This window comes from Callithrix jacchus, chromosome 8 (assembly GCF_049354715.1).
Source record: "Callithrix jacchus isolate 240 chromosome 8, calJac240_pri, whole genome shotgun sequence".
Lineage (NCBI taxonomy): Eukaryota > Metazoa > Chordata > Mammalia > Primates > Cebidae > Callithrix > Callithrix jacchus.
This window is the reverse complement of record NC_133509.1, coordinates 15,248,976-15,274,793: the sequence shown is the minus strand read 5'-3', so window position 1 is coordinate 15,274,793 and position 25,818 is coordinate 15,248,976. Positions and strand designations below refer to the sequence as shown.

The following is a 25,818-nucleotide window of genomic DNA, read 5'->3' as shown; positions in this document are numbered from 1 at the left end:
ATTTATTTTATGAAGTTGTAGAATATTCTTCCATGTTCATGCACTGACTTCAAAAAGTTAATGTGAAGATTAGTAAAATATATATCATAAAATATAGTTCATGACAAAGACATTAGAAATACTTAGGTATTGTTTTACAAGCTCAGAAGGTTCTCGGTGGTTTTACTCCTCTACAACAGGCTCCAGTGAATAAACAAATTCTAAAATGTCTTGAGTTAATACTACTCTAACCTTTAACAAAACAGCTGAAGAAGTGAAACATGTTTATCATACGTACTTAAAGCTCTAGAGTGATCCGGATTCCTTATTCCCTTTGCTCGTAATCTCTGAAGCAGAACTGTTGAGGACAACTGTTTTACAAGATATACTGCCATGGAATAGTTCTGGAAAAAAAAAGGTGTAGAAAACAAACAACATATGTAAGTAAACGGCATATCTATTTTAATCTCACCTTGACAGGGAAAGAAAACTAACACTTCTTAAAACACCTGTGTGTCAAGTCAAGCACTGTCTTAGGTCTTTTCATGAACAGTAATTCAGTTAATCCTGACCAAAAAGCTGTTGAGATGATCATAACCCTGTTTTTATGGATGAGGAAACTGAAGTATAGAGAAGTAAAAGAACTTGCCCTAATTTTGTAACTTTCGAGTAACAAACCTAGAATTTAAATCCAGGTCTGTCCTGGATTTAATATTACCTATATCACCTATTCTTAAAGCGAATGAATTTAAGGCACTTACATGAACGAATACTGCTAAGACTAAGTATAGGCCAAGGCCAATAAGATGTCAAAGTTATAAGCCATGTTTAGTAGGTAATAGATATATCTGAAATAGAATCTTTTTTTTTTCTTAATTACAAATGAGATGGGCTTCCTAACTTATACCTTTTAACCTTTCTCTAACCTTTTTCTTCAACCAGTTCTTGAAAAGATTATATTTGGGCCATTATCACAACAAGCAGAGGGAACATTAAGGAAGGTTTTCAAAGAGAAGCTGCTGGTTTGGCAAATGAACAGATGCACATCTATTACCAGCAGAGGGACTACCCAGAGATGACAGAGGGAGAAGGGGACAAAAAAAACAAAAAAACAGTTAACAAGCTAAGACTTAAGTGAAGGGAACATGGTTGGATAAAAGAAAGAAAAGATGGCTGACGTTCAACAAGGGTAGGAGGGAGATCTAAATGAGAAGGACCACTTTCTATTTGGTGCTGGGATCAAGAGGAAGATCAAAAGACTTGAAAGGAAGTAAAAGGAAAAATAATTGCTGCCATCTTATATTTCATAGCTACACACACTTTTCAAAGCATTCTTAACGTATACTGCCTACTTCATTTAAACTTTGCAGAAGGCCTATTAAGACACAGACAGAATAGGTATTTTTCTAAGTGAAGGGCTGATGAAACTGAGGCACAAAAAGATTATGCGATCTGCTCATGATTAGGCAACAGAGCAGATACTAGAAACCAAGAGGAAAGGGTGGGAGTATTAAGACAAGGAACTTAGTGATCAAGGCCAGCACACCCTACAGTGAACTTAGTGATCAAGGCCAGCACACCCTGCAGTGAACTTCGTGATCAAGGCCAGCACACCCTGCAGTGAACTTCGTGATCAAGGCCAGCACACCCTCCAGTGAACTTAGTGATCAAGGCCAGCACACCCTCCAGTGAACTTAGTGATCAAGGCCAGCACACCCTCCAGTGAACTTAGTGATCAAGGCCAGCACACCCTCCAGTGAACTTAGTGATCAAGGCCAGCACACCCTCCAGTGAACTTAGTGATCAAGGCCAGCACACCCTCCAGTGAACTTCGTGATCAAGGCCAGCACACCCTCCAGTGAACTTCGTGATCAAGGCCAGCACACCCTACAGTGAACTTAGTGATCAAGGCCAGCACACCCTACAGTGAACTTAGTGATCAAGGCCAGCACACCCTACAGTGAACTTAGTGATCAAGGCCAGCACACCCTCCAGTGAACTTAGTGATCAAGGCCAGCACACCCTCCAGTGAACTTAGTGATCAAGGCCAGCACACCCTACAGTGAACTTAGTGATCAAGGCCAGCACACCCTACAGTGAACTTAGTGATCAAGGCCAGCACACCCTACAGTGAACTTAGTGATCAAGGCCAGCACACCCTACAGTGAACTTAGTGATCAAGGCCAGTACACCCTATAGTTCTTGCTTTCACATACCCTACTTGCTTTGAACCTCTTAACCTAGGCCAACACACATTCCAATTTTCAGATACTTTTACATTTTGAAAATGCACTCTCCTCTTTTGGCACAAAATATCTTACAATACTCTCTGGAAGATCATATTTTCATTTAAAGTTTGGAAAGCTCTCTGTGTTCATAAGCTACACATTTTCTGGGAGGAGAAAAAAAGTGTCAAAAAGGCTAATTTACTTTCAGTAATAAATGTCACAATATATTAATGAGAAACAAGTAACATTAAAACTTGCCTAAATTTTAGAGCATACAAGACACTAATCTGATATAGCATTGAAAAACTTTTTATTTTTTTATTTATTTAGAGACAGTCTTGCTATGTCACCTAGGCTGGAGTGTAGTGGTGCAATCTCAGCTCCCTACAACCTCTACCTCCCAGGTTCAAATGATTCTCCTCCCTTAGCCTTCTAAGTAGCTAAGACTACAGGAGCGTACCACACCTGGCTAATATTTGTATATATATATTTTTAAGTAGCGGGGTTTCACCATGTTGGCCAGACTGGTCTCAAACTCCTGACTTCAAGTGATCCACCTGCCTCAGTTCCCAAAGTGCTGGGATTATAGGTGTGAGTCACTGGCCCAACTGAAAAGCTTCTTTAAAAAAAAAATCATATTCGTCATTATTACTTACTTGCTTAATGCTTCAATTATGACAGAAACTGGAAAAATGCTAATTAATAATGTGAAATTAGGTATTGACAACTAGAATCTTCAGAACTTGGAATTACCCTAAGGCTTTATATAAATATTTAAGGAGAGATCAAGCAGAAATCACAACAAGTTCAGTGAAAAGGTATGTTCACTCTAGTTGAAACATATGACCAAATAGGAAAAAAAAAAAAAAAAGCAGCAAAAAGAATGTGGTACTAACAAATGCCACCTGTACCGGTAATATAAAATGAAATTTTACATCATATGAAAGAGGCTCAGCAGCAAAAACAAACAAACAGACAACAACAACAACAAAAAACCCACCAAAGCTTAATAGTGATAGAGTATCTTTTCTAGGTAGACAGTATTTTAATCGTTCCTTCTAATCCTTCAAATACTAACTCCAACTACTGATACTGTTAAATTATACCGATGTTTTTGTCTATTGCTTTTTCAAAAGCCTTAAAACTTCTTTGTCAAGTTCATGAGATGCTTTCTCTATAACTGAAATATATTCTCCTCGTCATGTGCCCCTTATACTAGTACAAGTTGGTATCCCTTATCCAAAATGCTTGGGACCATAAGTATTTTGGACTCTGATTTTTTTTTTCTTTCAGATTTTGGAGTATTTGCATTATACTTACCAGTTCAGCATCCCTTTTCTGAAAATCTGAAGTCTGAAACGCTGAAATAAGTATCTCCTTTGAGTAGCCTGTTTTGAATTTTAGAGCATCCTGGATTTCAGATTTTCAGATTAGGGATACTCCACATACAACTAAATAATTTCTCTACAAATAATGAGAGTTTAACAAATGCTAAAAGCAGTGATTACCCTGAGGAAGGGGAAGAAGTTACAATATAACTCACTTATGTCTTTCATATACCATACTAGCTCTCCTATTTCATTTGACATAGTTGGAACATTTCTCACTGGCAACTAATACACAGTTATCTGCAAAACGGTAAGATATTCTATATTAACTATTCAGAGTATCTTCACAAGCTGAATTAAAACAGTAATCTAAAACAATCTATTAAGTTATTTTCTGGGCTTTGTAAAAGAATAACGTGGATTTTGCATCCTACTTCCCCAGAAAAAGGTCTTCCAATCTTTGTGGTTTGGAAGCCTTCCAATGTTAGAGTATTTCCCCCTCTCCTCTGTGCTTTTTATCAGTAGCTATATTCCCCTCCCCTCCTATTTTCAGACTTCTCTCATATTTCACCAAAAACACTCCCCTTCTTCCTTGGTGAGCCATTCTTTTCATACACAAAAACAAAACAAAACATTTTCAAAACTTTCCTCAAAGAGGGAGGAAAAGGGAACTCCAAGGTATACTAGAAAGAAAATAATTAAAACCTAATCATGATGTATGAGTTAAAGAAAAATATGACCCTGAGAGATGTCAAAGAGAATTACAATTCAAAACCCATCTCTAAAAATATCCAGCAATGTTGTTACCTGTGCAACTATCTTGTATATTCTGCACATGTACCCCAGAACCTAAAATGCAATTAAAAAAATAATCCAGCAAAAGAGGAATATAGAAATACATCACTGATACAATAAGGTTCTACCAAAATTAACCATCATAATAATGTTGCAACAGTAGCAGTACTCTCATTCACATAAGGAGCAAGTCAAATACGTCCACTAGTGCCTGAATCATCTGACACTGTTTACGAAGTTCTATCTAGCAGAACAAGAGACAAATGGCAAAAGTATTAGGGAAATATAATTTGTATGGCACACCTCAAACTCAAAACTGTCAACACAGAAATAGCAATAAATCATCTAAAAGCTGCTGGAACCAACATGTGAATTTAGCTATGAAGTAAATATTCAAAAATAACTAGTTTTTAAGCAAACAATAAATTCTTTGAAAATATAACAGAAAAAAAAGATCTACTTCTAATAGCAGTAATAACAACAACCAACACAGGAATTAGAAAAAATATATAGGATTTGTAGGAAACCTATTAAATTGCTGAGGAATATAAAAGAGGATTTGAAAATACAGTTCCTGAATGGTTATATTAAATACTGCAAATAAATAAATTCTCCTTAACTTAATCTATAACTTTAAAGAAATCTCATCCAAATTCTCAGAAAGATATGCGAGTGGGGTATAGGAGGGAGGAAAAGAAATGTGATAAAGTCATTCTACTTTATCTGGAAGGATGAATGTGAAGAAAAGTAATGCAGGAGAATCAATGTCACCCCGCCAGTGTGGCTCTAATAACCACCAATATGCAGATGACTCACACATTTTTTCCCTCTCGCCCAAACGTCTCTTTGAGCCTATCTGCACCACTGACTATTCAGGACGCCTTACAGGCATTTCAAACTCAAAAGTTTCAAAACTGAATTCATGATTTCCACCATCTAGTCCTCCAATGCCCATTCTTCAAAGTAAGACAAAACAATACACCCCTACACTCAGTCCCTTTCCAGTGTCCCCTCCATCTCAATAGCAATATCATTCACCTAGCTACTCACCCAGAAACCAAGGACTGACTCATCAGCGACATCTCCCTTTCTCTTAGCCATCGACTTTCAATTTCATCACTTATTTCTGCAAATGCCTCTACTTACCTCCATTCCTACTGCTACCACTCTAGGTTAAGATACTATTTCACGAATACTTCTGCAATAGCTGGCTCCTAAGAGATGTCCTGTCTGCACGATTCTGGCCTCTAATTAAACTATTTACCACTTCAAAGAGTTATCTTTTCTAAAAAGACAAAAGGCACTATAAACCTTCTGCTTAGAAAGAGAAAATCTTGGCCCAGCGCAGTGGCTCACGCCTGCAATCCCAGCACTTTGGGAGGCCAAGGCAGGTGGATCCCAAGGTCAGGAGTTCAAGCCTGGCCAAGACAGTAAAATACTGTCTCTACTAAAAATATAAAAATTAGCCAGGCATGGTGGCAGGGCTGTAATCCCAGCTACTCTAGAGGCTAAGGCAGGAGAATCTCCTGAACCTGGGGGGCGGAGGTGGCAGTAAGCAGAGATCACGCCCCTGCCCTCCACTCCAATCTGGGTGACAGAGTGAGACTCCGTCTCCAAAAAAAAAAGAGAGAGAGAAAATCCCTAATTTTAACATTACCTACAATGCCCTGCATGGTTTAGTCCTATCTTACTCTTCTGCCGCATCTCATATACCGCTCTTCCCCATTCTCTGTACTCCAGGTGACAGAGTGAGACTCCATTTCAAAAAAAAAAAAAAAAAAAAAAGAAACTCCTTAACTTTAATATTACCTACAATGTCCTGCATGGTTTAGCCCTATCTTACACCTTCACCGCATCTCATATACTGCTCTTCCCCATTCTCTGTACTCTATACAGAGTGAATCCCTCTCACGCCTACCACTGGGCTGTTGTGTGTGGGTGGTTTCCTCTGAACCTTTTGTCTATTCTTCCCCTCTCTCAGCTCTTGGCTCAGTCACTACTTCCTCAGGGAAGCTCTCCCTGACTGTTCTCTCATTCAAAGTCCCCTTTGAAACACTGTAAAATTACCATGTGCCTCTCTTTTGTAGTACTTATAAGTAAGTTTACATTTTTTGTGTGTAACCACTGGGCCCCTATATTGCAGTCTCATAAAAATGAATTTTTCCTCCCTATGGTAGTGCCAGTTTTGAGTATAGTATACGGCACGTGGTAAGCAGTCAACAAATTTCAAATGAATCGGGGAATACATATGAGCTCATATCAAGAAAATTGTCCCAAAAGAGAATGCTAGACTAAGAAACAATACAGAAAACCATCAGAAACACATCCAAGATATGTAGAAATTAAATATGTAACAATGGTAGCTTCAGAAGCAACACATTTATGTAGTTAACAGTATTAGAACTGGCTATTTAAAAAGCGAAAGAAAGCAATTTTTACCTCACACCATTTACCTCACATACATTTAATATGAACTAAATATTTAAAGGTAAGATATGAAACCTCAGAAGTGTAGAAGAAAATAAACAAGTAATTCCACAGCTTGGGAAGGGCAGATAGGCAAAACATGATGGAGATGAGGAAAGAGTATATAAAGGAAATAACTGGTTAAGATTTAATTATACAAATATTTTAATCTTCTGTATATTAAATAACAACATAAAGATAAAAGGCAAACAAACTGGAAACAAATATTTGCAACAGATAACAGAGAGTTAAGTTTTACTATATGAAGCTCTCCTAAGAAAAACAGCAACAGAGAAATAGACATGGATAAAGTTGTTAAATGTAAATAATCACAAATGTAAAACATATTCATTCTCAGTAATAATGAAAAAAGTACTAATTAAAGCACAGTGGTGGCATTATTTACCTAATAGAATTGGCAAAGATTTTAAAGAAGATTAAATAAACACAAAGAAAATAAATTTGCACATCTTTGGAGAAGGCAATCTGTCAATGTACACCAAATGTCTTAAAATTCTGTATGCTCTTTGACTTTGCAATGCCACTTCCGAGAATGTACCCGAAGGAAATTATCAAAATTGCATGCAAAATTATAGCTATGTCAATGAATCAATCAATAAATCAAGCAACATACTCAATAACGGGGAACAGGTGAATTTATGGCAGTATATACTGATACTGGAATATGATATAGTCACTTAAAATAATGAAGAACATGTGACGACACAGGAGACATTTATGATAAACTGTTGAGTAAAAGGGTCAGGTTATAAAACACTGGATACTTCATAATCCCATTTTTCAAATGTAAACATGTTGAAAACTCATTGTGAGACAAAAATAAATCCTTTTGTAGCTCATTTTACGTAATTTACATATAAACTCAGGTAGGCATGGTGATTAATCCCTCCATATAATACAAATATCTGGTAGATACAAAAATTTACTTACTCTTCCAATTTCTGCAGTCCAAGAAACAACAATTGTGTTTGGTACTGTTGTGGACAGTCGGACAAGTGAGGTGATATTTATTGGTCGGCTGGGTCGCTTTGGTTCCACGCCATTTTTTGTAGGTGGAAGGTAACCCTAAAAATAAAATATAATTTATTTATACTCATTATTTCCACAATCATTTTAACTTCCATTCCTTAAAACTCTACAAACTACATACTATATTTATGTTTATTATTTTTCCAAATAACTTTATACTCTCCTTACAGTAAACCTGAGAAAAATATTAGTGATGAAAATTGAAAATCTCTTAAATTTTGATTTAAGGATGAATTCGTAACAAGCTTAGATAGGTATATGAGGAGTATTTCAAGGGAACAAAAAACAGTCCTCGCTCTTATCTCCTGTTTACGACACAGCATTCTTCAAATCTCCATTCTACCAGAGGCTCATAAACTCTTAAGAACACAACTAAGATTCAGTTGAAAAAAAAACTTCTCCCCAATATCCACGCCAGGTGCAGTGGCTCATGCCTGTAATCCTAGAACTTTGGGAGGCCGAGGAGGGCAGATCATAAGGTCAAGAGATGGAGACCATCCTGACCAACAGGGTGAAAACATGTCTCTCATTAAAAATACAAAGATTAGCTGGGTGTAGCGGCATGTGCCTGTTGTCCCAGCTACTCAGGAGGCTGAGATAGGAGAATCGCTTGAACACAAGTTAGGGCTCCAACAGGAGTTGAGATGGTGCCACTGCACTTCAGCCTGGCGACACAGCGACTCTGTCTCAAAAAAAGAAAAAAAAAGGTCAGGCAGGAGAACTGCTTGAACCCAGGTTAGGGTTCCAACAGGAGCCGAGATGGCGCCACTGCACTCCAGCCTGGTGACACAGCGAGACTTTGTCTCAAAAAAAACAAAACAAAACAAAACAAAAAAATCTCCTGTCAGTTTCAGGCTGCCGCTGCGACAGGAGCTGCCGCCATGTCTGCGCATCCGCAGTGGATCTTCATGCGCAACTGCTTGTTTCCTGATCAAGAGGAACACACACACCAACAGGAGCCGCCGCCATATCTGCGCATGTGCAGTGGATGGTCGTGCGGAACTGCTCATTTCCCGATCTAGAGGAACAAGCCCAAGAGCCGCCGCCATATCTGCGCATGTGCAGTGGATGGTCATGCGGAACTGCTCTTTTCCCGATCTAGACGAACAAGCCCACTAACAGGAGCTGCCGCCATGTCTGTGCATCTACAGTGGATAGTTGTGCGGAACTGCTCATTTCCTGATCTAGAGGAACAAGCCGACTAATAGGCGCCGCCACCACGTCTGCGCATCTGCAGTAGATGGTCGTGCGGAACTGCTCGTTTCCTGATAAAGAGGAACAAACTGACGCAACAAGAGCCGCCACCCTGTCTGCGCATCTGCCGTGGATGGTCGTGCGGAACTACTCGTTTCCGGACCAAGAGGAACAAACAGACCTACAGCACCGAGCCCAATAACTTGAAAGCCCGCAACTCCTTCCGCTACAATGGGCCGATTCACTGGGCGTGGAGCCCGCAGCCTACGTGCGGACCACCATCAACAAGAATGCTTCCGCCATGCTCAGCAGCATCAGACACACGATCTGCAAGAACAAGTACTGCCCCACCCGTGCATGGCAGCCATCTGTAGGGCCAACGACATCCTGCGCAGCCAGAAGCCTGTGATGGTGAAGAGGAAGCGGACCCGCCCCACCAAGAGCTCCTGAGCCCCTTGTTCCCAACTCAAAGCAATAGTTAGCTGGCTTTCTCAAAAAAAAAAAAAAATCCGGTACAACACTAAAGCTACAACACCCAACTTCAAATCCTATGTCCCCAAAGCTAATATCACAGCTGCTAACTGGACATAGTTGGTACAAGTGTTTCACCCAGTCATATGAATATATATCCAAAATAAATGTTTTCTCAAGGAAAAATTATGATTTAACAACAGCTGTGATGACTTATTTGATAGTTATGTTGACAATGCATTAAAAAAATAGCTTTTAGGACTTACTGGAAGGCTGCAAGGTTTTGTATTCACTTTCACACAAAGATTGGGTGGGAAGTGATCTTCTTGTGGACAACTAGTTTCTGATAAACAAAACCTAAACAATAAAGACAAGTTTAATTTCCTTTATTAAAAGAGGACTTCATTAGTATTTTTGTTCAACAGATAAATTTAAATAATGGTAAATTTAAAAACCAAAAGGGAAATATATAAAAACTGGACTTTTTACCAAATTAATAAGTATATGTAAATAGGATTAAAATAAATAATTCTGTCAATGTAGAGTTCTGGCAATCATGACTGTCACCCTATAGTTGTCTTCATGATATTGCCAATTATTTGGTTAAGCATGTTCTGAGAAGCACTAGCTTCTTCAGAGATTAACAGATGTTAAAAGAAAAAAAAGTCTCATTAAGTAAAATTAAGAAATTCTGAATCAAAACAATTAAGCTTCCTTAATACAGAACTTTTCAGAGCTTTTAATAGGCTAATAAGCATTACAAATAAGCATTCCTCTCTTGAGGAAGAGCCAGCACCTGTATGCAGTATTTTCCAAATTTATTTGCCTATGAAACACTCTTGGTTCTTAGCAGAAAATACTGAGAAGGCTTTTAAAAGTCCCCGGTCAGGCACGGTGGCTCGCTCACGGGGTCAAGAGATCAAGACCATCCTGGTCAACATGGTATTCCTCATGTGCAAATAACTCCTCTCAACACCTGTTATGGGGGTCTTAACCTGCTGCCATGAAATCTGAGTTTAGGGATAATGCACAAAAAAAAGACAATTTTATATATAAACTATTATGAGCACATATATGTGTTCATTTTTATAGGAAAACCATCCACAGCTTCTATCAAATTCAAAAAAGGATCAGGGATCCATAAAAAAGTTAAGATTTACTGATCTACAAAGATTTTCTAGAAGTATACTTAGCAAACAGATTTCAAAACTCACAGGACCGTCCCTAACCCCAGCAGAACTTTCCGTTACAGGCTAATTCTTTGTGCTGCTACAGTTAAGAAGATGTGACAGAAGATCACTGTGTTAAATAATTATTCCAACATTGACCAATTTAAAACATGGACCCTGGCTGCCTGAAGCTTTTCCTAAAGGAAAAGAATAATGTAAATGACAAGTCAGGGCCTATTCAACTAATCTAAATCGCTCTAATGAAGTGAAGAGAAACAAAAAAAGGAATAGCAGAAAGTTTCTGTGAAGTGGTTCATGGGGCAGAGAGGAGGGAGTGGAGCGGGGAGGCACAACATAAATGAAAACAAACTAGGTAAGAGAGAAAATCTGGGTCCTAATTCTCAAAACTAATTATTTTCATCCTTTAGATAAACATTTATAATTAGGATAGCAGATAGGCATACGCTCCTAACTTAAATAATATGCTATGGCTGCAGACCTAGCAACATCGGGTAGGGAGAGAAATGAACTATTTTATTAAAACACAAAGAACCACCTAACAATTACCAAATATAACACAAGATGGTTCTTTTTTTCCCCCCCAGGTCCTGGAGATAAATTTGAATTAAAAATAGCAGTCATCAAAATTCCCTTGGAATATCTGAGTTAGATAGCTGATCTGTCTAAACAACTTTGCTTCAAAATGTGGACCACACCTATTGCTGATTTAAAGAACGTATGTGTATTAATACAAAACACTTAGTAACTGGATCTTTTATTCTAGAGCTATGGTTTTTAAACTCTGTTTTGGTCTTGGGACCCTGTCTTCAAGTGAAAACTACCCCAGAGTCAAACACGCAAAACAGATAAAAGATAAAAGCAGACCCACTTTGGTTCAAACAGTGTATGCATTTAGGAGAGAGGGAGAGGGAGAAGGGGAGGATGACAGAAGAGTGTGAGCCCTAAGGGTGGCTCCATGCAACAAGTTCGAAAACCACTGATTTAAAGGATAATGTCAAATATCAGTAGAAGCAAAATGTAAACTATTGAGGCAGGAAGTAAAGACAACTATAGCAATATGTAATTATAGAGACATCTTATTTTTGTCCTTTAATTTATTCAGTCATTATCACAATCTGCCCGACACATAAAATATCTCTTTTATACAGACAACTTTGCAGTGCCTTCCAAAACAGAAAGTTAGATTATCACTAGCCTACTGGGGTAAGGTCCAGTCGTACTGTTTTATGGTATAAAAGCTATTAAGTACAGTCATATCCTTTTTAGTATCTTCAACTCAACTTTCAACTTCAACTCTGTTTTCTCATTGTTTCTACGTTATTGTTTCAAAGGCTAGATGAGAGGTTTTCACATGGTTCCATGAAGTGCTGGACAGGTGTTTCAGATCTCCTTTTTAGCCTCTGAGTGTATTTATAATCTGTACATACAACTTAGTATCTGATTATTGAGACAAGGCTATCTGTTTGATTTATCCTCCCCACAATTATAGGAAAAACAGCTTACTGAGGAAAACAACTGTGTTATATTTTCTCTTCCATTCCTATTGCAACAGTGTGGGACATTTAGGTTGGTAAATTGAATAATAAAAGCATAATATGATGGTTTACATAAGCATGATTTATATAAGAGATACAAATATACAAGGGAGATATATAAGGAAGAGACATAGTAAAATATTTCTTAGATATTCTAAGATAAATGAATGGGTTAAGAAAAGAAACTGAATAAGGGGGCTATCAATCTATGTTGGAAAATTTCTCATTAGTGTTTGAAATTTTCAAGAGATGTCTCAAATGGATTAGAAATTAGAGCATATTTAAATTAATTATTTAAAATACAGAACAAAACAAATCAGAATATTTTGTTGTTTGTTAGCCCATGGGATACTGTAGACTTGAGTACTAATTCCTTATCCACAGTACTTTGCCTCTTATGAAGATAAGGCCTGTGATATCATAAAACTTGATACATATCGTAAAATATCATTAGCTGGAGCTTCTCAACCGAGGGCAATCAAATATGGCTAGATATATAGTACATGACTAACTGTTATATTAAAATCTAATTTGGGGGGTAGGCAGGCAGGTGGGAGAAAAAAATTCAAACTGTATAACAATTAGGGTATCTCATAACAGGAAAATGTTTTCCCTCACCCAAATATCTAAACCTAATACTTTCAATACACTTATTGAAAAATCAGGTAGATTTCCTCTTAAGTTTTTTAAGGAATATTATCTTAAAAAATTTTTTTTTCTATCTCCCTTTCCCGATAAAGAATACTATCTTTTAAACTTTGAATATATCCTATAGTTAGCACTGTACCTTAACTGGACCTGTACTGTGAAGTCACATTTGGTCCCAGAAATATCCCTAGAACAGACAGAATAAGAATTACAATTACTTTTAAAGTATTCACATGAAAGTTCATTTAAAGACACTTACTCCAGAAAAGTTTTTCAAATTATCATGAATTTAACTGTTCTTAGAGTAACTAGCACACTGTATTTTCATTACTAATATTTGCATCATGGAAATACTAACTCACCAATCACTGTTTTTAAAAATCATTTATTATAGACTACTGGATTCAAAGATCAAACTGCAAGTTACACGTGACGACAACTTACATGGAACTACTGATTTGCTGCACTTGTTGTGGTGTCAAGGCAAATGCAAAACAGGTTTCTCGAAAGCGCTGACTGTTGTCTGATGCTAAAGAAGACAAGAATGATACTTTGTTACCTTTAAATGTGCCAGTAAAGACAACAGCAAAAAACACACTCACATGTCTTTAACTGGTATATATTCTAGAGTTTAGATAACAAGGCAATTAAAGCACTGAAAAATAAGAAATACATTAACTGTAATATAACAAACAGTAATAGAAACAAAAATGGCTAATTCCAGAATAACTTATTAGGATTCAAATTCAGAAATACATAATCAAAGAAAAACTAATAAAAATTTATCTACTCACGTAAATGTCTGCATCCAAAGAGCACAGCTGTATAAAAATATACTAATTTTACTTAAAATAGAATGACATAAACCCATTTAGACAGACATGGTTTCTGGAAGAAATAACAAACGTACCTGTCCTGAGATCTGCACAGGTGAGATGACATTGATTTATAAGGTAAATTAAGAATTGTATCATCTCCTGTTTAACTCCACCATGCAAGTTTTATACAATAAATATCACATATAATTTTTCTCCTAATCTTTGATGAGTTCAAAATTTGCTTATTGTCACTAACTCAAAGGAGGAAAGAGTTGTAAAAAACAAAGAAGAGAATTAAGAGAGGAAAGAAGGGAGGGGAAGAGAAGTGGGAAGAAAGAAAAAGGCATGCAAACAGGTGGGTAAGCACAGTCAGACTACGGCGGGGGTTCTTAAACTATGCCGTTAAGAGCAACAATAGTTCCATTAGACTTATTTTTTTTTAAAAAGAGACAGGGTCTTGCTCTGTTGCCCAGGCTGGAGTACAGTGGCAACATTAAAGCTCAGCACAAACTCAAATCCCTGGGCTCAAAGCGATCCTCCTGCCCAAGCCTTCTGAGTAGGTAGGAACAGGTAAGCATCACCAAATCCATTGGCTTTTAATACACGTTAGATAAATTTTTAAAAAACAGTGGTTAATACCCCTTTTGCTCACTAGTGAGTCCTCAGTGGTTGGCACAAAGAAGCACTGAATACTATCTATGTATTGAATGAGTAAAGGAGTACAAAACTTTAAAAATACCAGATTAAACTGTTTATACTACTTTTCCAGGGCAATTTTCTAGAACAAAATGATCACCAAGACTTAGAAACTCCCGGCCTCTGGGCCACATAAGGCCTGTATTGAGTAAGGAGCTGAAGTTGGCTGTTTCAATCTTTTGCTTAAACTGAGTTTGATCATACTTGCAAGGAACACTTTCTTTACTACTAGCAACCAAATTGCGGTTATGTCGTGTCAAAAAGTCGATACAAACGTTTTATCATTAAGAGAAAGAAACAGAAAGGAGCAATGTTGATCCAGAATTCCATCGCAACATTAGAGTATCTTTTAAAGGCTAGATTTGCTTTCTGCTTTATGTGTGCTGGGATTGTTTTTTCTTAAATAATTTATCTTCAAGGAGTAATCACTAACAGAAAAAGTTGTCTTCATTGTGAGGCATCAACCTGGCAACATTAGTAACTAAGGCCCAGAACGTAGACAAACAGCAAACATTTTCCTCTGTCAGGCAATGCAAATAACTAACTCCTTTGCCTCTTGGAGGATATATCTCTATGAAGATTTTAGTCCAGTAGACTTAGCCTAGTTTAAATCTTTGGCTCCATTTTTACAAAGTGCTAAAATAATTTCTCAAGTCCAAAAATTCATATTACTCTCTAGGCAAAATTTCAGATGCATTTTAGAATATATGACTACAGTAAGCTTCGGCTATACATAGATTTAGAAAAAGAAGATATAACTTTAAAAATGAGGCTATTTCTTATGTCACAAATAAAAATCAGGTTTCTTACTTAATAACAGCCCCTACATTTCCATCTCCTTTTATATAGACATTGTAATGCTCATGGGGTTGCTACTATTTATCTAAAAGAGCACCTTTCACACTCTGGTTTTTGGGCTTGATTGCTGTTACAAATGCCAGTGAGGTCTTTATAGTTTTGGTTTTAAATAAAACTATCTAAAAACTTTTCTGAAAGTGAGGTAAGCTACCATTAGCCGTTTCAGAAAAAATCTGGACAAAAAGAATTACAGAATCTTCATAATGAAAGGAGTCTTACAAAATCATCCAAAACAATGACCTCCAATGTTGGGGGTCTGCATCTCCATGGGTACAAAAGACAATCCACAGGGATACAGAAAAAAGTAGCTATCTGCAAAACTGAAGTTTTATAAAGGTGAGCTTTTTACATAAAACCTAAAATCTAATTTATAAAAAACTAAAATGTTACATAAAATCTTAATCTCTCTGAACTTTTACTTTTCCTATAGGTTTAAAAATTTAACAAATAATAAGTATACACACTAATGGCACACACAGTGATGATACACACAGTATATTGTGATCAGATCAAGGGAATTAGCATATACATCATCCAAAATGTTTATCATTTCTTTGTACTGGGAATGTCCTATATGTTTTATAACATATACGAGTACAATAGTTTATGTATAAACTATATAGACAGTGTGTATAAGTACTTTGCTAAGAGGCACTTATGATCAAATAAGTTCGCAGATCATTGATCTAGAGTTCAACCTTCCTTGGAACCTTTCCATTCATTCTCTGTTTGAACCCTTTTTACACATGTGGGAGATGTGGCCTTTACTTTGTCAGGCAGAAGATGGCTTGGTGATGAACAGTTTAATTCTAAGAAAGCTTGCAGCCCAATAGAAGAGTAGTAGAATGTTGTACAAAGGGATGAGATTACACAGACCTAGATTCCAAACCGGTTTTACCACTTATGTGTCATGTGATCTTGGGTATTCATTCACTCTGAATCTCATTCTTCCAATATTTAAACACACAAACATATACACACCCTCATATGGTTATTTTGAAGAATGTAAATGAAGTAACATTGAAAACAACCAACCATTTCCTTTTCTTCTCACTTTCCTCTTTACCACTATATTCAGTCAAAATATATGAAGCTGTAACTTCCACCCACTGATGCCACACAGCACTGAACTAATCTCACCATTCAGTGACAGCCATTCTTCAAGTATTTGAAGAGACTTAGTCTGCCCCTCCCTTCCCACTGACCCTTCCCACTGCATTTCAGTAAAGATTTCAAAATTACTCACTGTCTGAATCTTCCTCCTCCCGATGTACCCCAGACTGTTACACCCTTATGAAAGTGATAGAACTGGCTGGGCACGGTGGCTCATGCCTGTAATTCTAGCACTTTGGGAGGTCAAGGCAGACGGATCACCTAAGGTCAAAAGTTTGAGACCAGCCCAGCCAACATGGTGAAACTCCGTCTCTAATAAAAATACAAAAATTAGCTGGGTGTGGTGGCATGCACCTATAATCCCAGCTACCTGGGAGGCTGAGGCAGGAGACTCACTTGAATTTGGGAGGTAGAGGTTGCAGTGAGCTGAGTTCACTCCAGGCTAAGTAACAAGAGCAAAACTCCGTCTCAAAACAATAATAATAAATAAAGTGACAGAATTGGACAGCACTGTCATAGCATATATTATTTGTCCAAAATATGTGTTACCCTTCTGCATTGACCTATCCCAATGCGAGGATAATATCCAGGGCAATGGACATTATCCTTGGCCAAAGATATAGAAGTGGAAGTGTACCCCTTCCAAGCAGTTCTTTAAGAGCAACCCTATCTTTCTTTCCCCTCTGCCTTGATCACAGAGCAAACAGAACATATAGCAAAGCCACAATCTGCAGCTAGTAAGTAACCAAAGTAGGAAAGAAGCTTTATTTCTGTGGTTGTTTCCTTTTTAGAGAAACAGGGTCTGCTCTGTTGCCCATGCTAGCGTACAGTGGCATGATCATAGCTCACTACAGCCTCAAACTCCTGTGCTCAAGCAATCTTCCTGCCTCAGTCTCTAGAGTAGCTGATGCTACAACAACAGTGTGTGCCACCATGCTTGGCTAATTTTTATTTATTTTTTATTCTGTAGAGACGAGGTCTTGCTATGTTGCCCAGGGTGAACTGGAACGTCTGGCCTCAAGAATCCTCCTACCTTGACCTCCCAAAGTCCTGGGATTACATGCCCAAATCTTCTTTGGTTGTTTCTAATAGCTGATAGCTGAGATCTAAGGTTGCTTGTCAATTGACTGATATATTATTCCAGATGTGATGTCAGTATAATGTTATTTTTATTATGTACTTTCTAGTATTGTTAATCCATACAATAATCATGAAGACAATGTTATCAGACCATTTTGAGATGAAGAAATTGAGGTTCAGAGTAATCACTAACTTGTCAGGGCTTCATATCTGTAAGTAGAAGAATCAGAAATGGAACTCAACCTGTATATCTCCGGTCTCAAAGTTCCTCTCATAACAAGTTTATCCTCTCTTGATCTGGGGGCTGTACTTATACCAGTACAGCCTAGCATTACATTGGATCACAGAAAATCAGAAAGGAATTACCTATTATCCTCTTATCACAACTGCTTATCACTTTTTTTTTTCTTTTTTGAGACTGAGTTTCGCTGTTGTTACCCAGACTGGAGTGCAATGGCACGATCTGCTTAGCACTTTTATCTATTTCCTTCCAGTCATTCTTGTATCAAACTATAGATAGAATATAAAAGCTTGCTCCCTTGTAACATTTTCAATTGCAGTCTCTATTACCATTTTTAATTATTATATTGTCAGGGGACATATGAACATTTTAATTACTCACCTTTATTTCTAATTTTTCACTATTTGAAACAACTCTGTGAATATCTTTGGGTTTAGTGGTTTGTTTTTTTGGAAGAGAGGGCAGGTTATTTTCTCTGGATCAATTCCCAGAAGTGAGATTTCAGGGTCAAAAAGTATGAAGATTTTTATGAATCTTGGCACATCACAAGAGTGCTTTTCAAATGGTTGTTTTATATATAAGACTATCAGCAATTTCTGCATCTAATAATTACACTCTACTCTGCCCAGCATGGGAGTTGCTGCTAATTTAATGAATGGATCCTGGTGAATAGTTTAATTCACATCTAAAATATGTCCGTGTTTTATTTGTTGAATTCCCCATTTAGCTAATTGTCCAATCTTGTCCTATGCCTTTTTATATATTTGCATAATAGTTTCATATATAAAAATATTAAAACCTTGGAAATTTGCTACAAATATTTCCTCCAGTAGGCTATTTTTTTTATTCATTTGGGCTACATTTTTAGATTACATAAAAGATTTTTATGTGGTCTAATCTGTCAGCTATCTCCTTTTAAATTATTCTGCTAATTCTAAACTTAGATGTTTCTTTGCTTAAATTCAATAAATATACAATTAATCTTTTTGGCTTGTTTCTATGTAATTTAATCTATCTGGAATTTATTTTGGTCCATATTTTAAAAATCTAAACTTCAGTACTCCAAATTGCTTACACTTACATTAACACCATTTGTTAAATAAACTTTCCCTTTCCTATGGATATGTTTGCTTCCTTTATCATATATTAAATCTTTATGTCCTGTCATTCTGGGCCACGTTCCCAATGATCGTTTTTATCCTGGTGCTGGTACTTATAGCTCCATTATGCTTTACTATCTTACAGTTAGGATTTTCTCTATACATTTTTTTCAGAACTTTAACAAAGACTCAAATATTTATTTATCTAGATGAATTTCCAAATCTTTTCATTATGAATTTTAAAGTCCAAAAGTATTCTGAGTAGAATTAAAACAAACCTATGAATTTATTTTGAGAGCTGATATATCTACATCTTTGACCTTCCTGTCTTGCACTACTGCACTTGTGTCTATTTATTCATATCTTCAAGGTTTCATTTCTATCATAGATTAGTTACGTGTTCCCATTAATGTCATTCTTATGCAAAATATCTACCAATAGAAGAATGATTAAATAAACATTCATAGGATACTCTAAAACCAAAGAATGAATGAAGATGATTTCTATGTGTTGGTATGGGAGTGATCTCTCTAAGATACATCACTAAGTGACAACAGCTACTTTTGTTTACAGAGAAGAAGAATACATAAAGCTACTGGCTTAAAAAAAAAGAAAAGAAAACCAGAAGGATAAACTGAAATTAGTTAAACATGATTACTTACGAGAGAGAGAATGGGATATAAAATAGGAAGAATTTTAATATAATTTTCTAGTTTTTACTTTTAAATCAAATTCAAAAGATAAAATTAAGCAAAAATGAGTATTTCTAACTTTTTAATATTTATGATATTTTGAATGGACTCTCATTTTGGTTGTTATTCAAAGTGGTTATTACAGAATAGCCAATTCTTTAGGATTCGTAGATAAACCTTCCATTAACCATAAGTAAGGAAAATTTTATCTTCCTTTCTAACATTTATACCTCTAGTTCTAATTCATGTCTTACTATACAGGCCAGAACTTTAAAAAGAATGTCTGTAAGGTCTTCCAGGATTATTTCTTTACCCTAAAAGTTGATGTACCTTTAACACTGTACTTTTTAACTATCACCTGCAAAGTTGCTTCAAAACAGCATGTCTGGGAGTTTAGTCCCCAGTGGGAATAATTCTGATGCACATCCATTATTAGAAACTACATCTAGGATTCTTTCTTTCTTTTTTTGGTCTTTTCTTTTCCTTTATTACCCCTCCCTCCCTTCCTTCCCTCCTGGATTCTCTCTCTCTCTCTCTCTCTCTCTCACACTCTCTTTTTGGTCTTGAACTCCCAAACTCAGAAATCCACCTGCCTTGCCTTCCCAAAGCACTGGGATTACAGGTATAAGCCACCACACCCAGCCTAGGATTTTTTAATTTAACTAATGAAGACCCAGCAATTCCAATTCTAAGTATTTACCCAAAAGACTTGAAATCATTATGTCAAACAGATGTCTACACTCCCATGTTAATTGCAGGACTATTAAAAATACCAAGTATGGAATCAACCTAAGTGTTCATCAGCAAATAAACTGATATAGAAAATGTGGTACTAAATACACACACACCCCAGAAAAGTATTCAGACTTAAAAACGGTAGAAATTCTGTCATTTGTGATAATCATGAATGAAATTAGAATTATGCTAAGGCCGGGCGCGGTGGCTCAAGCCTGTAATCCCAGCACTTTGGGAGGCCGAGGAGGGTGGATCACGAGGTCAACAGATCGAGACCATCCTGGTCAACATGGTGAAACCCCATCTCTACTAAAAATACAAAAAATTAGCTGGGCATGGTGGCACGTGCCTATAATCCCAGCTACTCGGGAGGCTGAGGCAGGAGAATTGCCTGAACCCAGGAGGCGGAGGTTGCAGTGAGCCGAGATCACACCATTGCACTCCAGCCTGGGTAACAAGAGCGAAACTCCGTCTCCAAAAAAAAAAACACCTGAGAATATTCTGTAGTATACAGAAATTGTCTATTCCTCCAAAAAAAGTTCTGATGAATTTACCAGCAAATGTATCAAATCTGGAAATTTTTTTTTTAAAGTAGTTCTTTGATAATATTCCCAAGTTATCAGTATATTACATTTTATACATTATTTTTACTGCATATACATTAAAATAAACATTTGGAATGTTTAATGGATTTGGAAACTTCATTGAGATTTCTGTAATTTATTAGCATAACTGTGTTCATAGATGTCTCCTAATATCTATATACATATATTCCTTCTATGTGATTTAAATCTACTTTCTATGGTTAATTTTGTTTAATCAGATCTGGAAGAAGCTTATGTATTTTGCCTCTTTCATGAACCTTTTACTTTTTAGGTTTATTTATTAATCCCATCTTTTTTCCTATTTTCTTTTCTTAAAAAATCTTTATTTTTTAATTTTTGTGGGTACACAGTTGTATATATGGGGTCTGAGAGGTGTTTTCATACAGGCATGCAATGTGTAATAATCTATTTTTTTCTAGCTTCATATGATGAAGTATTGCTTTTCTCCCCTCAAAATGAACATAGCTTTTTTTTATTTCCAATTACAGAAAATATGCAGGACTCACTGTAAAAAAAAAAAAAAATTAAACACAAGACTACAAAATAAAAGTCTGCCCCATAATCTTGCTGCTTCCCCACAGGAAAACCCCTGAACATTATGAAAAATTTGGTATACAACTATAGGGACTCATAAGCATACATAAATCTGTGTGTGTGTGTGTGTGTGTGTGTGTGTGTGTGTGTGTGTAAGTAAATATAATTATTTTGCAATCTGCTTTTTCATTAAGATTTTAAGTTTTCAGTTTTGCGCAGTGGCAGTATTGTAGCCAATGAGGTTTATCCAAGGCACGATTACTGCTAACTGAAAACTTTTCCCAATACCCCGCCATGACGACTTGAAATATAGTGAGCACTGGCAATTTTTGACAGTCTCTAATGGAGACTGAAAAAAAAAAAAGAAAAAAAAAGATTTTAAGTTTTGAGGACATGCTTCCATTTCAACATATACATAAATTCTCTAATCCACTGCAAGGTCTGCAAAGTATCCACTACACATACACAATTTTAATTGTATCCTTAATACATTTTTCCACCTACTTCCATTTTTCTTAAATTTTATACTAAATTCTTGGTTCTTCATCTTTTTAAATTATAAAAGCATGCAGTGTTTCTTTTTGCTTCTCATTAATGCCTTATTCTCATAATCTGTTTTTTAAAATGTCATTTTAAAAATCTTTGTTTTAGCATACTCACAGTAATAACTTTTAAAGTTTCTGCTGTTTTGAATTAGATATATTTATGATCAAGTATGTGTGTGTGTGTGTGTGTGTGTGTGTGTGTGTGTGTGTGTATAGCTTTATAAATATTGCAGACACTTGAAAAATAACTGGGCCAGCTGCAGTAGCTCCGGTCCGTCAACCATTGCTTTGGATGGCTGAGGCAGAAGGATCACTTGAGGCCAGGAGTTTGAGACCAGACCAGGCAACATAGTGAGACCCTGTCTCTACAAAAAATAACTTTAAAAAATCAGCCAGGCATGGTGGTTGAGTGCCCATACTCCTAGCTTCTCAGGAGGGTAAGGTGGGAAGGACTGCTTGGGCCCCATAGTTCAAGGTTACAGTGAAAAATGATTGTACCACTGCATTCCAGCCAGAGTGACAGAGAGAGCCCTTCTCTAAAAAATAAAAGTAATCATAAACTGTATCCTCTTAATATTTAAAGATACAAAATTTAAGAAATACATGTTATGTAACACATTATATGTTGGTTTTTTTTCCTGTTTGTTTTACCATTGGCTACTGCTATTTATCCATGTCATTTTAGTTTTCCAAGAGAAAAAAAAATTATTGTTTCTATTTTAGATTTACATTATAAATGTTTATTTTTTTCTAACATTTCGCTTATTTATTACACATTCTGTGACTGCTTCTCAAGTATGTCCTCTGTTCTAGTAATTTGGTTTTCTATAATACTATTTGCCACTTCTGATGAAGACTTAATTTTCGCTACTACGTCCCTGTTTGCTGGAATGCAAACCGACACAGACCCTCTAGAGAAACTCATTCTCAATTCCTAATACCACTGAGAAAGGTTATTACGTCTAACAGAATTTGGAATGTTTTAACAGATGATGTTTTAATACAAAACAGTAATATTTTTAGAATCTGTTGCTTTTTCTCACTTGTTCCAATTTTCATTTTTTTCAGATCAGAATTCTCAAATCTGGCTATACATTAAAATAACTTGGAGAACTAAAACCACACCCTACTAACAACCAATTCCACTAATTGTGAAATCCATATATGGTATTTTTTAAAGATTTTCCAGATTGGCCAGGTGCAGTGGCTCATACCTGTAATCCCAGCACTTTGGGAAGCCAAGGCAGGTGGATCACTTAAGCCCAGGAGTTCAAGACCAGCCTGGGCAACGTGTTGAAACTCTGTCCCTACTAAAAATAAAAAAACTGGCTGGTCAGTGTGGCGTACACCTGTAGTCCGAGGTACTCAGGGGGCTGACGCAGAAGGATCACCTGAGCCTTGGGAGGTTGAGATGGCAATGAGTTGTGACTGGGCCACTGCACTCTAGTACGGGCAACAAAGACCCTATCTCAAAAAAAAAAAAAAATTTTTTTTTTTTTTAAATTTAAAAATAGTGCTTTCCAGGTGATTCTATATTGGCACTCATATTTGCAAATTCCCATTCTAGACTGCTAAGATGAAATGCCTAAACAAAGGATCTAAAAGAAAAAATGGCCAGGTGTGATGGCTCGTGGCTGTAGTCCTAGCACTTTGGGAGGCTGAGGAGGGCAGATCACTTGAGGTCAGGAGTTCGACACCAGCCTGGCCAAGATGAGGGTAAAACCCCTAGCTCTACTAAAAACATTAAAAAATTAGCTGGGCATCGTGGCATGTGCCTGTAATATCAGCTACTCAGGAGGCTGAGGCAGGAGAGTCACTCAAATCCAGGGGGCGGAGGTTGCAGTGAGCTTGAGATTGCACCACTGCACTCCAGCCTGGGCAACAGAGCAAGACTCCATCTCAATAAATAAATAAAAATGAAAAATAATTAGTCTTGGTAGAAACTGCTAGCTTAGCACATTATCTACTTTTACTCTATCCCAAAATTCCAATAAAAGGTCAGTGAAGATATTTCTTTGTTTGCCCTTTTTTGTTTTTTGTGTTGTAAAAGAATAAAACCAATAGTATGAGGAGAAAGGGATAGGAGAGCAACAAAAAGTGTAGAAACTGGAAAGCAAATAAGAGTGGTAACAAAGTTACCAAAGAAAAACACAGCATAAACTAGCAGTGACGCTGAGAAATAGGAGAACTGATCTAATTTACAATGCAAAATACCTCTACAAGTGGGGTTAAAAGAAGATAGCTAAAATAAGGGGAATTTCTTAAAAACCTGCTTATGAAGTAACCAGATCTCCAGGTCAATTTATCCTCTAGGCAGCTGGACAACTGCCCTTCCTTCATTCTGCAAAAGTCAGATAGAAGTGCTCAAAAAGAGGCTGGGTGCAGTGGCTCACGCCTGTAATCCCAGCACTTTGGGAGGCCGAGGTGGGTGGATCACAAGGTCAAGAGATTGAGACCATCCAGGTCAACATGGTGAAACCCCGTCTCTACTAAAAATACAAAAAATTAGCTGGGCATGGTGGCGCGTGCCTGTAATCCCAGCTACTCAGGAGGCTGAGGTTGCGGTGAGCTGAGACTGCGCCATTGCACTCCAGCCTGGGTAACAAGAGCGAAACTTAAAAAAAAAAAAAAAAAAAAAAGAAGTGCTCAAAAAGAGAAATTTAAAACTAGAAGTGGGTCCATGGACTTTAAGGACATACTCAGGTTTAAAAAATAGCCAGGCACAGTGGCTCACACCTGTAATCCCAGCACTTTGGGAGGCCAAGGTGGGCAGATCATGAGGTCAAGAGTTTGAGACCAGCCTGGCCAACACAGTGAAATCCCATCTCTACTAAACATACAAAATTTAGCCAGGCATGGTGGCACGCGCCCGTAGTCCCAGCTACTAGGGAGGCTGAGGCAGAAGAATCACTTGAACCTGGGAGACAGAGGTTGCAATGAGCTGATGTTGTGCTACCGCACTCCAGATTAGGTGATGGAACAAGACTTCGTCTCAAATAAATAAATAAATAAAAAATGAACAGACATCTGAGGAAAGCCTTTAACGTGGAATAATAGAGACCAAAATGACAAAAAAAAAAAAAAAAAAGGTAGCTGGGAACAGACAGAGATTATGCAGGAATTAGAAAAACTTCTCAAGACTTTTTTAGCTATCATTTATAACCAATGGTGCAACGATAAAACAATTAACCAAGGCCAGGTAAGATGGTTCATGCCTCTAACTCCAGCATTTTGGGATGCGGAGGCAGGCTGATCACTTGAGGTCAGGCCAAAATGGTGCAACTCCGCCTCTACTAAAAATACAAAAATTAGCTGGGTGTGGTAGGACCCGCCTGCAATCCTAGCTCCTCAGGAGACTGAGGCATAAGAATTGCTTGAATCCAGATGGAAGATTCAGTGAGCCAAGACCATGCCACTGCACTCCAGCCTGGGCAACAGAGTAAGACCTTGTCTAAAAACCAAACCAAACCAAACCAAAATTAACTAGTTACTGTTATTTAAAAAGGAGGGAAGGAGGGAGGGAGGGAGGGAGGGAGGGAAGGAGGGAACATCTGTATTTTATATATATATATACACAAAGTTCTTAGAGGGTAAAAACGTTGCCTTTATTTTCCAATAAAGGAAAAGCTCAATAGACAGGCTGGACAATAAAGTTCAGGGTATTTCCCAGAAAGTAAAGTAAAAGACAAGGAGGAAGAAAACAGGTATGAATATTAGACGGTTAGTCTGGGAACAGGAATTCCAAAAGGAGAACAGGAAATAGAAGGCAGGAAATAAGAAATAATTAATGAAATAATTCAAAAAAATGTTCCTACAAGTACAGAACAAGTTTCCAGATTACCATTATATTTCCAATATAATGGCTAAAATTGGTTCATATGGCAATACAATTTCAGAACACTGGGCATAAAAAGAAT

General features: G+C 37.0%; 1 protein-coding gene, 1 non-coding gene and 1 pseudogene across 5 annotated transcripts in view; 2 read left to right on the top strand and 1 right to left on the bottom strand.

Annotated features, from left to right (window-relative positions):
• The window catches only part of PIAS1 (protein inhibitor of activated STAT 1), a 275,261-nt gene that overhangs the window by 32,675 nt on the left and 216,768 nt on the right, over positions 1 to 25,818 (bottom strand). For all 4 annotated transcript variants that reach the window (XM_054239397.2, XM_035259011.3, XM_035259014.3 and 1 more), the window contains exons 3-7: positions 13,329 to 13,413; positions 13,024 to 13,071; positions 9,778 to 9,868; positions 7,748 to 7,882; positions 278 to 383 (exon numbers count right to left, since the gene is read on the bottom strand). In XM_054239397.2, the coding sequence (XP_054095372.1) occupies positions 278 to 383; positions 7,748 to 7,882; positions 9,778 to 9,868; positions 13,024 to 13,071; positions 13,329 to 13,413 (465 nt within the window). The remainder of the gene's footprint in view (positions 1 to 277; positions 384 to 7,747; positions 7,883 to 9,777; positions 9,869 to 13,023; positions 13,072 to 13,328; positions 13,414 to 25,818) is intronic.
• On the top strand, positions 8,980 to 9,711 carry LOC118145048 (large ribosomal subunit protein eL28 pseudogene; annotated as a pseudogene).
• Positions 21,564 to 21,705, top strand: LOC118145207 (U4 spliceosomal RNA). Its single transcript, XR_004730338.1, has one exon. It is a non-coding gene; the product is annotated as a U4 spliceosomal RNA (small nuclear RNA).